The 12,802-nt window shown below is 55.3% G+C and overlaps 1 protein-coding gene across 1 annotated transcript; it reads left to right on the top strand.

The window, feature by feature from the left end:
• Positions 1 to 348: 348 nt before the first annotated feature.
• SYT3 (synaptotagmin 3) lies at positions 349 to 12,051 on the top strand. Its single transcript, XM_052656092.1, has 8 exons — positions 349 to 499; positions 3,311 to 3,836; positions 6,039 to 6,426; positions 6,550 to 6,768; positions 9,113 to 9,233; positions 9,535 to 9,706; positions 9,795 to 9,927; positions 11,986 to 12,051. Exons 1-8 carry the CDS (start codon positions 349 to 351, stop codon positions 12,049 to 12,051), a joined length of 1,776 nt encoding a protein of 591 aa, XP_052512052.1.
• Positions 12,052 to 12,802: the final 751 nt, after the last annotated feature.

Raw genomic sequence — 12,802 nt, 5'->3', positions numbered from 1 at the left:
AAGCTCTGTCCCTGCATCTGTGCAACCCTAATCTTTGTCTCCTTGTCTGTCCAACCCTTTATTTGTGCAGCCTGAATCTCTGCCCCTTGACTGGCCTTCCCAGTCTCTTCCTCCTTGTCCATTTCCTCCCAGTCTCTTCTCCCTTGTTCATTGCCCCCCCAGTCTCCATCCCCTTGTCCCTCCATCCCCCAATCTCTGTCCCTTTGTCATTCCACTCCCAGTCACTGCCCCTTGCCTATCCTCTTTCGTTCTCTTTCCACCCCTTATCCACCCCCTCTCTCTCCCCCATCCCATTCCCCATCTGTACCCTTGCCCGGCCCCTCCCAAGCACAGGACTTGCTGGCCACCATGTCAGGAGACTACGAGGATGACCTCTGCCGTCGGGCGCTCATCCTGGTCTCGGACCTCTGTGCGCGGGTCCGAGATGCCGACACCAGTGACAGGTGCCAAGAGTTCAACGACCTGCGGATCAGAGGCTATCCCCGGGGCCCAGATGCAGGTCAGCACCCCCAGCCATGTTGGCCAGCCCCCTGCATGCACCATAGGCAGCACTGTTAGAGATTTGGAGCAGCCTTGCTCAGCTTCCTGTACCTTACGGAGCCAGTCCCTCTTAGAGTCTTGCTTCCATCCCGCCTGTTGCTGACCCCCCTAACCTCTAATCTAAGGAGAAGGAGCTATTTGGTCCTTTTGAGCCATGGCCTTTTGAGCTTTGCCCTGCGAGCCTCCTATCCACCCTCCCCACCCCCACTCCACTGCTGCCACACCCCCTTCAAGTGTCTTCGTGCACCTCACATAGTGCTTAGAAGCTCAGGCTCTAAATCAGTCTGTCTGACTTGTCTGGGTTCAAATCCCACCTCCCCCACTTATTAAATGCATGGGTTCTTCTGTACCTCAGTTTCCTCATCTGGAAAATGGGAATAATAGAAGTGACTACTCCATGGAGCAGCCGAGAGACTCAAATGATATAACACATGTGACTTGCTAAAAACAAGCTGGGCACACAGTGGGCATTCCATAAATGTTGAAATATACTTACTGAGCACCAACTGTGTGCCAGGCAGTATGCAAGGTCCTTCACATATCTCATCAACTATTCATGATGACCCTTTGTGGTACATATAATCCCTATCTTCTGGTTTTTTTTTCATCTTATTTTTAAATTTTTAAATTGAAGTACAGTTGATTTACAGTGACTCATGTGTATGGCAAAGTGATTCAGATATAGATAGATATTGACATATATATTCTTTTTCAGATTCCTTTCCATTATATGTTATTATAAGACACTGAATACAGTTATAATCCTTATTTTCAGTGGGGGAAACTGAGGTTCAGATGGAGTGATTGGTCCCCCAGCTAGAGAGCAGTAGGGTTCTGAGAGCTAGGGAATATCATGAGTGCCTTCATCCAGATGAGAAACCTTCACAAAGCAGGAGCTGGGACGTTAGGATGACAGTCACACTCGCTGAGCGCCAGGGCGGGGCTCAGTATCTTAAGTGCAGGATGTCCAGGGGCCGGTGATAAGGGATGAGGCCCAGAGAGCTGCAGCAGCTGGCTCGGAGTCTCATGGTTTGTATGCAGAAGAGCCCGACTGTGGCCCCAGGAAGTCTAGCACACTACTGCAATTTGGCGAGCTGTGGGTGGGGTGTCTCAGGACCACCCTCAAATTCAGTAATTCCTAGGACTTTGACTTGGAGAGAGTCTGGGTCAGGCTAACAGTGGGGGACGGCATCTATCCAACTTTTCTCCCCCTTCTCTGCCAAAACAACCTCTTTTGCTCAGTTCTTCCCATGTTCAGAAGGCTGGGGAGTTCTTGCTCTGGTTTCTAACAGGCCTCAAGAACTCTAAGTAGGTGCTGATCATTTCAAAACGGACACCCTAAGGGGTTGGGGTGGGGTGGGAAACTCAGAGCCCTGCCACTGCCTGCCGTATGGCCCTGCAGGGTCACTTCCTGTCTCTCTGAGCCTCAGTTGCCTTATCCGTAAAATAGGATCAATCACCCCCAGGGGTATAGTGTCACGAGGATGAACATCAGGGACCACTGACTTAGATCCACTGGGCAGTTCAGGACTGAAGCGCATCCCCTTGTCACCAAGCGCTCCCTGGAGGGACAGGACACAGCGCTTCCACCCTGCTGTCCTTGCTGCCAATGCTTTGGTGACCTGCTCCTCCCCCGTGCGCCCCATAACCCACCGTCTGTACTGAGCAGGAATTTCCCTCTATGATCCACTTCATGGAGACCCAAGAGTCAACCCCCAAAACAAACTCACATGTCCTGGAAAAACCCCACTCCTGGCACCAATTACTGAACGAACCTTCGGTTCAAGATCTGGGCTGTCCCGGGTTTCTCTGAAAGGCATATCAGTGCACAGCAAGCATTCAGAATGTGTTAGTGGTGGGGGTGACGGTGTCGGACGCAGGTGGCAGTACTAGGATTTATCATCCTAACAAACAGTCCTGCTTGAACCGCCATTCATTGGGAAACACTGAATTGCGGCAGGCCAGTGGTGAAGGTGGTGGGCTCCGGAGCCAGGCGCCCTGGACCCAGACTCTGCTTCCTCCACTCTGCCTACAGGACTTCGTGTCTGTGGTAACTTCATGTCTCTAGGTCTCAGTTTCCTTTTGTGAAAAGTACTAATGGGCATAATCATGTTGCCAAGCTCCTAGGGTGCCCGTGAGGCATAAGGAAGCTAATGTCTATAAAGCACAGTAACCTCTCAAGAAATGCTTGCTATTATCTTCCCCAGCTTCCTCCTCGAGCCATTCACTCCCTCCATTCTTTAAAACTGCTATGACAGGCAGAACAAGAGTTTTCCCCATTGCACAAAAGGGGCGGGTCAAGCTCAGAGAGGTGAAGATATGTTCCCAAAGCCACACAGCGAGCTGGAATTTGAACCCTGACCTACTTAACTGTGCCATGTGGTCTCCCCTCTCTTTGATCACCTCTGAGCATTTGGGGGAAGCTTGGTTCTAAATTGGAGGATGTACCCACTTATAGGAGAGGCAGTGCAATCAAGAGAATAAAAAAGGATGAAATTTGAAGACAGACTGCTGGTTCCAATCCCAGATCTGTCATGGACTAGCTGTGTAGCCTTAGACAAGTCACCCAACCTCGCAGTTTCCTCGTCTTTAGAATGGGTAGACGGAAACACTGACGTCGCGTAGCCGTGGAGTCTATACTGAGTAGTATGTGTAATGTGTTTAGGACGGTGAGAGGCCAACACTGAAGCTTAGCTTTTTCGGGGAGAGCAGCGGGAGGCTAAATTCTGACCCCACCCTGACCCCTGACCTTTGTCCTCACTCTCTCCAGACATCTCCGTGAGCCTGCTGTCGGTCATCGTGACGTTCTGTGGCATTGTCCTTCTGGGTGTCTCCCTCTTCGTGTCTTGGAAGCTGTGCTGGGTGCCCTGGCGGGACAAGGGAGGCTCAACCGTGGGCAGTGGTCCCTTGCGCAAAGACCTAGGCCCCGGGGTCGGGCTGGCAGGCCTGGTAGGCGGCGGCGGGCACCACCTGGGGGCCGGCTTGGGTGGCCATCCCCTGCTGGGGGGCCCGCACCACCATGCCCACACGGCCCACCATCCGCCCTTCGCCGAGCTGCTGGAGCCAGGCAGCCTAGGGGGGTCTGACCCCCCTGAGCCCTCTTACTTGGACATGGACTCCTACCCAGAGGCCGCAGCTGCTGCAGTAGCCGCAGGGGTCAAACCGAGCCAGACATCTCCTGAGCTGCCCTCGGAGGGCGGGGCAGGCTCGGGGCTGCTCCTGCTGCCCCCCAGTGGTGGGGGCCTGCCCAGTGCCCAGTCGCATCAGCAGGTCACAAGCCTGGCACCCACCACCAGGTGAGACAGGCCACCGGGCTGGGGGCCCACTGAACTTCCTTTCCTCTTCCGTGTCGCCTTACCATCTGTGGCGCTCCTGAATCCTGGGAAAGGAGAGAACTTGGGGCATGGAGTCCTGGATCCTGGAGAAAGACGAAGCTGGGGACCCAGACTCCTGAGTTTGAGGGAGGAGGGGGCTAGAGGTCTGAGCTCTGAAAACCAGAGGAAGGAGGAAGATAGGGACAGGACTCGGAGATCAGGAAGGTGGGAGAGAACGGAGATTAGACCCCCGAGTCCCTGCAGCACAGAGCGATTCATCATTGGTGGGACCTGCAGTTCTCTGATCCACTGACCCTGATCCTATGCATGCATTTTGAGCGCCTAATATGACCAAGACCTGAGCTGGGTGATGGGGAAAAAGTAGAGGTGAGCACTGCACACAGACCTTCATGTCACTCTCAGTCCAGGGGAAGTGGTTCCCCAGATCAGCCTGTCCTGAGCCAGCCAGGCCAGGGCTGCAGAAAGGCAGCCTAGGGGACACAGGTGGGACTGGATCACACAGGCTCCTGGATGCCGGATTGAGGGTCTGGGATGTTGTCCTGGGACGCTGGGGAGCCACGGAGGGCTTGAGCAGAGGAGGTCAGCTCTTGGTATAGAAAGACCTCTCTGGAGCCACACAGGGACAGACTGGACGCCGAGAGTCCAGGCAGGAGAGGACAAGGCTGTGCTGAGGTCACGGGGCGGTGGAGGCGGAGATGAGTTAGAGAGAGTCAGGGGGCAGCGAGTCGGGGATGGAACCGGGGGCTAACGGCTGTGGGTAGGAGGGGGTCGGAGGAGGTAAGGACAGCACCCAGGGGTCTGGCCTGGTGATCAGGTGGATGGTGGGGCTATCAGAGGACCTAGGAAGAGAGGAGGGTTTGAGGGAGACCCTGAGCTTATCTGGATCTTGTTGAACAGGAGGGACCTGGGGGAGCATCTCGGGGGAACTGCCTTCTAGAAGGATTGTCTAGGGCCCCAGAGGTTCATAGGTGGTTCTCCTCCAGGTAGGGGCTGGTCAGGGGTTCATGGAAAATGTAGTCTGAAGTCTCTGGGGAAGCCCTCCAGGGGTTGATGGATACACTGGTTCTGAGTTCCTCATTACCCCATTATACCTATGAAGAAACTGAGGCTCAGAGGGTGTTAATGACCTGCTCAAAGTCTCTCTGGGAGCAGGGAATGGCGCACTGATTAGTAGCTGGAGGCATCTCACCCCGCATCCCTTTTCATGGCTCCGTGCTCCCCACCCCGCCCCCACTTCTCCCAGCCCTGTGCCTGCCTCTCGGTGCATCTGGCCCTGCCCTGTCCAGTCGTCACTAGGGGCCCTACCACATGGACTTGGGTGCAATGGTCCATGCAGGAAAGGATGGATGAGCAGGGACCGTAGGGGTGGGAAAATTCAGGAGATGGGAGGGAAGGGGTTTGAGGGGAGAGAGGAGGTGAGGATGGCCCCAGGTATCTGACCTGCAGGCCGAGGTGGATCGTAGAGGGCTGGGAGAGGGAGTGGGCTGGGGAGAGGGGAGTGAGCCCAGTGGGGAACACAAGAGGTATGTGGTGTCTGATGGGGCTGGGAGGCTGAACCTGGCTGGAGCCCAGGAGACACTTAGCAGACAGAGGCTGCTGGTGGTCGTAGAAACCTGGGGCACAGATGAGCTTGTCCAGGGAAAGCATACGTGTGAGAAGGGAAGATGATGGCCAAGATGGTTAAGGATGGACCTGTGGGCTTCCATAGTGTTCCACAAGCACAGAAAAGACAGTTGAGAGAGAAAGAGCAGGCCAAGGGGAGCAATGGCCAGGTGGGAGAGGGTGAGGATGGGCCGGGGAAATTTGGAGAAGGGCAGATGGGGGTTGGATAGTCTGGGCTGTGTGAAGCCCCAGGGCTCCACAGAGAAGTTATTCAGGGTCACTCCTGGAGGTCAGATGGAAGCTTTGAGAGGCTGGTGAGAGCCCAGGTCTGGGCTGGAGCTATCTTAGAGAAGGGGATGGCCACACCCCTCCCATACAGATGGGGAAACTGAGGCTCAGAGAATTCAAGCGCCCTGCCCAAGGTCACAGTGGGCAAAGGTGGGGGTCTGTGGGCCCCTGGCTGTGGGGTTTGAGGAGGAGGCTGGGAAGGGCCCCGCAGGTCTTCAGGTGCAATCAGAGATCAGAGCCACTGACTCCATCTGTCCTCCTCACCCCCTACAGGTACCCCGCCCTACCCCGGCCCCTTACCCAGCAGACCCTGACCCCGCAGCCAGACCCGGGCAGTGAGGAGCGGCCGCCCGCCCTACCCTTACCCCTGCCTGGCGGAGAAGAAAAGGCCAAACTCATCGGACAGATCAAGCCGGAGCTGTACCAGGGGACTGGACCCGGCGGCCGGCGGGGCGGCGGGGGCCCCGGCTCTGGGGAGGCCGGCACGGGGGCGCCCTGTGGCCGCATCAGCTTCGCCCTGCGGTATCTCTACGGCTCCGACCAGCTGGTGGTGCGGATCCTGCAGGCCTTGGACCTCCCGGCCAAGGACTCCAATGGCTTCTCAGATCCCTACGTCAAGATCTACCTGCTGCCTGACCGCAAGAAGAAGTTTCAGACCAAGGTCTGGAGTGGAGGGCTGGATATCCGGGTCCCAGGGAGGGAGGGGCGGAGTTCCGGACCCCCGGGTCCGAGGGAGGAGGGGCCGGTGGGCATGGTGTCGGTCTCCCTCGCCCGCCCCCTGCAGGTGCACAGGAAGACCCTGAACCCCGTCTTCAACGAGACGTTTCAGTTCTCGGTGCCGCTGGCTGAGCTGGCGCAGCGCAAACTGCACTTCAGCGTCTATGACTTTGACCGCTTCTCCCGGCACGACCTCATCGGCCAGGTGGTGCTGGACAACCTCCTGGAGCTGGCCGAGCAGCCCCCCGACCGCCCGCTGTGGAGGGACATAGTGGAGGGAGGCTCGGTCAGTGGCTCCTGCGCCCCCTCCCCAGGGGGCCCAGGGCCCCTCAGCTTGCCGTCTCCTTGCCCCCCCTACTACTTCTCAACCTCACAACTCCTGGGTCCTGGAATTGTCTTTTTAACTTAATTTTACTGCAAAATATTGCAAACGTACAAGCAGGAACGGAGAATGGTATAATGGGCTCCCACTCCCCTTCTGCACTTAGTTAAATATTAACATCAGAACCAGGCTCCAGATTTCCCAGCTTCTGACCCCACCTTGACATCTGATGGTAACCATTAAGAAAACTATAACAGATGCCACCCGTTTTATCAAAACTCCAGGCTGTGACCCCATGACTTCTGCCCTCTGAGCCCGGATTCCTGACCCTCCAACTTCCCAAGCCTAGAGTTGCCAGTTTTTGTTTGTCAAACTTCCTTCCCCCCCTTACAACCTCCTCATTTTTCAGTTCCCAGTCTTCCTGAGACGCCCCCCCCCCAGCCGCTCTGATCTCTGAACATTTTGTTTCAAAGTCCCAACCGTCAGGCTCTCTAATTTAATCTAATCCTCTGTGTCTTCATGGTCTCCACCAGAACCCTGATAGTGTGATTCGCTAGAGCCTCACACTGGAATCCCCGATGTCCTGACATCTCCCCAGGGCCCCCAACAGCCCCACTGGCCCCTTCCTCCTGTCTTGCAGCCTCGTTCTCCTGTACATCCAATCCTTCCCCAAGCCCAGCTCCTAGGTCTTTGTTTGGGTGTCCTGACCCCTTCCACTCCCCGAACTTCGCACCCTCCCAACTCCTCAGTCCTCTCAGTTCCAATCCTTGGGTTTCCCAACACTCCAGCTCTCTGTTGATCTGGGGAAGCTATGTGTGAGTGGAGAGGGGTGTGAGCCCCATCCTCATATCTCGAGAGGGCTGGTTTTGCCCACCCGATGGCCCAACTCAAGCTCCTTCCTATCTCTAAGCCTCCGTTTCCCCCTATGTACAAGGACATGGTTGAACCAGGCGCATATGGCTCTACCTAAGGTCCCCTTCACCTGGGGGGACCACAGCCCGCTTGGTCTGTCCCCCAAGCTCAGGCTCTGAGAACTACCTGCCTAGTTGTAGGGTCCTGGCCCGGCTCCCTGTTGTTCCCGAAGGCCACCCTGCTCAAGGGCCCCCTCTTGCATCCATCCTTGTCTCCTCCGTCACCTCACATTTTCTCTTCTCCTCCTGATTACTCCAGGCCTAGGTGGTCACACAGGGGCCAGCATCATGGGGACGCCTGGGGGGAGTCTTTGCTCAGGGCAGCAGGGAGTCTGGGAGGATGTGGGAAGAGGTGACAGCTAAGCTGAGGCTTGATGACTGAGAGGCGACAGGGAGGGTGGGTACTCTCGCTGAGGACACAGCTGAGGCACAGCCTCAGGGAAGCCAGTGGGGAGTCTAGGGACCTGGGCTCCGGCCGCGTGGGTTGGGAGCGAGGCGCTGAGACGAGGCTGAAGACCAGGGCAGCCAGGGCGTAGGGCCCCTCGCCCTGGCCACCGCTCCAGGTCCTTCCGCGTGTGTCGAGGCAGGGGATCTGCCTCCCTTGTAACCTCATGGTGGCTCTTGTCTGTCTCCTGCCCCAAGACTGACTTCTCCCTGTGTCTTTTCTCACCTTCCTGGGCCTCTATCCCACCTCTCTGGATCTCTGTCCATTCTCCATGTAGGTCTCTGCCTCTGTTCCTCTCTCCTCCTGCACCCTCCTCCCCCGCCTTTTCCCCTCCCCTCTCATTCTGGGTCTCTGTCACTCGCTGGGTCTCCATATGTGTTAGTCGCTTCAGCCATATCTGACTCTTTGCAACCCCATGGACTGTAGCCCACCAGTCTCCTCTGTCCATGGAATTCTCCAGGCAGGAATATGGGAGTGGGTTGCCATTCCTTTCTCCAGGGGATCTTCCCGACCCAGGGATCGAAGCCGAGTCTCCTGCATTGCAGGCGGATTCTTTACTGTCTGCACCAGGGACCCCACACCAACCGCCCGCCCGCCCCGCTCTGCTCTGGGTCTTTCTGACTCTAGACTTCTGTGGGTCTGTCATTCTGTGGGTTTGCATCTCTGTCTCAGCCGATTTCTCACAGTGTTCTCTCTGCTTCCCTCTTTCTGTCCTTCTCCCCCCAGCCACGCCTCTTCCAGTTTTCCCCGCAGAACAAATAGGCTTTGACGGTGGTGGGCCGCTGTGGCCGGGGAGTTTACCAGGTTTCGGCCCGGAGTCAGATTGTTAAGTGGATCGGAAACCTGAGTCCTGGAAATCGGGGAGGAGAGCTGGAGGCTGGAGATGGGGAAGTCAGGGAGAGGCTGGGGGAAGGCTGAGACAGCGCACCGGGGCCCCTTTCCCCCACTGCAGGAAAAGGCAGATCTTGGGGAGCTCAACTTCTCACTCTGCTACCTCCCCACGGCCGGCCGCCTCACCGTGACCATCATCAAAGCCTCTAACCTCAAAGCGATGGACCTCACCGGCTTCTCAGGTGGGTTCCGGAAAGGCGCCGGCTTCTCAGGGGCGGGGAGGAGGGTGAGACTCCTGGGTCTGAGCCAGGAGGGGGCTGGAAGCCCCGACTCCACAGGGTCCTGAGAGAGGAGGGGAGGGGCGTGCAGACCCCCTAAGTCTGGGAGACGAGAGTCTGGGGTCTGGGCTCCTGGATCTGAGGGGCTAGGAGAGAAAAGGTTGGGGAACCAAATGCTTGGGTCTGGGAGAAAGGTCTGGGGTCCGTGATGGGGTCCGAGGGTCAAAGACCCGGTTCAGCGCCCTCCCTCCACGCCCGCCCCCAGACCCCTATGTGAAGGCCTCTCTAATCAGCGAGGGGCGGCGTCTGAAGAAGCGGAAAACCTCCATCAAGAAGAACACGCTGAACCCCACGTACAACGAGGCGCTGGTGTTCGACGTGGCCCCCGAGAGCGTGGAGAACGTGGGGCTCAGCATCGCGGTGGTGGACTACGACTGGTGAGGCGGGGGACGGGGTGAGAGTGGGGTGTGGGGCCCGGCCTGCCGGCCTCTGGGGTGCTCACCGGCCCCCGCCCGTGACCCCCAGCATCGGGCACAATGAGGTGATCGGCGTGTGCCGCGTGGGTCCTGACGCCGCCGACCCCCACGGCCGCGAGCACTGGGCCGAGATGCTGGCCAACCCGCGCAAGCCCGTGGAGCACTGGCATCAGCTGGTGGAGGTGAGTAGGGCGCCACTCACCCCTTCATTCGCGCAACCCCTCGTGTCTTCGTGCGCTGCTCAGTCACAGGTTCGAATCCCCGCCCTGCGCTCTTTAGCGGTGTGGCTTAGAGCAAGTGCCTTGATCCGTCTGTGCCCCAGTTTCCCCAGCTGGGAAATGGAACCGTTAGAAGTGTCTATTGTTAGGACAGATGTGAAGATGCAGTGAGTGAATGCAGGGCTAAGGGCTGCCTCTTAGTAAGGAAGGGCTCAGTAAATAGTCAGCTACTCATTACCCATAATGTGAAGTCCCCCCGAAAAAAGAAAAAAAAAAAAAACTCGATGATAAAATAGAGCAGGGCTTTCTTCATTTGTTATTTAAAGCAGGCTGTGAAAATTGGTGGATTGTGGTTTACTGGGTAGGGATCAACGATTTTTCTTTTGAAGTGAATAAGAAAATAAAATTGAAGTAGAACAGAACAGAAATTTTCACAGGGCAGGAAACCAAGGATTGTGGTATTAATTTATTTTTTCCCTGGGGGTTGCAGTCCAAAACATTTGAGAGTCTGGAGGGGAAAGGGAATCTGGAGGGGAGTTAGGGGGGGTGCCCTTTCAATTAGGGAGTCCTGGAGGGCTTCTCGGAAGAGGAGACATTTGAGCAGAGGCATGGAGGTTGAGAAGGAATGGGCTTAGGTAAAGAAGCTTGAAGGAAGAGGGTAAGGCTGCCAGTTCCTCCAAATCATTGAGAAGAGGGGTGTCGGTCAGTGGTGAGCCTGGAGCAGAGAAAGAAGGGGATGGGAAGACCCCAAGAGGCCTTGGGGGTCACGGGAAAACCAGCTTGACAATTTTTAAATTAAAAGTTTAAGATCACTTAAGATCCTTAATTGGTCAAGAGAAATTTTCAAGCATGGGTTCTCTCATTTAAATCCAAGAAAAGCAAAGAAGTAACTTTCAAAACTATTGATGACTCTACTGTCACTAAAGCCAAGAAAGTAAGATTATACTAAATTCTTGCAGGGTAAAAATAAAACATTTGAGATAGTATGAATTTCAGTACACTTACTCTCTTTTTTTTTCCAATATTTTCTCAACTAGTTTAATATCCTGGTGGTGGGGGAGGGGGGCAGGGGGGTGGGGATAAAAAATACCAAAAAATCGAGTACATATTTCTCCTTTTGTCTTTGGTTCCTGAGCCCAGGAACTGGCCTTTACTGACAATTTAAATAAATTTCTCTTTTAAATAAATAAAATAAATTTTAAATAAAACAAGTTTTCTTTAAAATGGCACTGGACTAGCTTTTACTTAAAATTTATATTTCGCTCATCATGGACTATTTTTGCATTAATTGTGATTTTTTTAAAAAACAAAGATGGTGTTACAATAGCATTTATCTGGATTGCTGAGTTTGGGTGCACCTTGATTTTACACGTGGATTCAAATCCTCACTTGGAACTGACTAGTGTGGCCCTGCTTTGAAGTTTTCTCTGGGGTTGGAGTGGGGAGGGATGTAAAGGGCTGAGTGCAGAACTCAGAAGTGAGTTTTGAAAAGACTGATTATACTTAGCTGAACAGATGGCAGCTCTCCCTCCTTTCATCACTTACTCTTCTTCTAATTCACTCACTCGTTTATTCACAAACTTCTCTGGCAGCTCCTGTGAGCCAAGCTCGCCGTGCTCCTCAGTGGAGAGGAGCTGAACCCTGGCAGAGTCTGGCCGTGACCTTGACTTGCAGCCAATGATGTTCTGCGGCTGACCCTGACCATTCTCTAGCTCAGCCCTCCCGTGGCTCCCCAGCACTCTCAGGACTGGGTTTCAGCTCCTCAGGGGTTGTGCAAGGTCTTCCCTATCTCCCCAGTGGCCTCGTCATCTCTTCTCACATTTCCAGTGATGTCTTCTTTGTACCTCTGTTTTCCCATCTGTAGAATGGGACTGTAGTACCACTTGCCCCATCACTTCAGAGCTGGGCAAAAAAGAGAACTATAAATGATGAAAACAGGTGTGATGTCTTATCAGGTTCATTACTAGCCACTGTTTTGCCTCTGTCCCCCTCCTCCTGAGCCTTCTGGATTTCCTCCTTCAGGAAAAGACTTTGACCAGCTTCACAAAAGGCAGTAAAGGATTGTCAGAGAAAGAGAACTCAGAGTGAGTGGTAAGGAACCCAGACCAGGGGTGGGAGGGGCTGGATTCCTGGGTCTGAGGATGGAGGGACATAGCACCGGGATTCCTGGGTCCCTGGGGTGTTTGACGGTCATGACCAGCCAGGTCCTGGGCTGGCTGTCCGCCATCGCTAATGCTTCCTTGCTGCCCGGTCCTGCAGGTCTGGCCAAGGCTTGGAATGAGACCAGGCCCCCTGAGGACCCCATCCCTTCCTGCCCGGACTGTGAATTCATCTCCTCGAAGCCATAACGTCCGAGCCGCGTGGTGCAAGGCAGCCCTGGGCCTGCCCATCCTTCTACTCCTGGAGGCTTGGGGGTGGTGGGAAGCAGGCGGGCCCAGCTCCCTGTTTCAGGGTGGGGGGCATTCAGTTTCCACTGTGTCTGTCTTCCCTCCCCGGGGTTCCCCATCTAGGTGAGGGGCCATGCATGTCTGGGGGATCCCTATCCCCCCAAAACCTCTGTCTGTCTGTCTGTCGTCTGTCCCTTTGCTGTTTGTACAAGACTTGGTGTCCTAACCCTCGTGCTGGCTGTGAATGTCAACGGACCAATCTCCCGTGTTCCCCTAGACACGCACACGCCTGTGTCCACCCTTTCTGTTCGCCACACCCTGAGTCTGGCCGATTCCCCCCACTGCTGCTGCTATCAACTCCAGAATAAACACATACATTGGGTCTCACTCCATCTGGGGCTCCTGTCCTTTCTGGGACTGGGAAGCTGGGTTGGAACATCTTGGCTCTGCAT

This window comes from Budorcas taxicolor, chromosome 18 (genome assembly GCF_023091745.1).
Source record: "Budorcas taxicolor isolate Tak-1 chromosome 18, Takin1.1, whole genome shotgun sequence".
Lineage (NCBI taxonomy): Eukaryota > Metazoa > Chordata > Mammalia > Artiodactyla > Bovidae > Budorcas > Budorcas taxicolor.
Note: the sequence above shows the minus strand (reverse complement) of the source record. Positions and strands in the feature narration are given on the sequence as shown.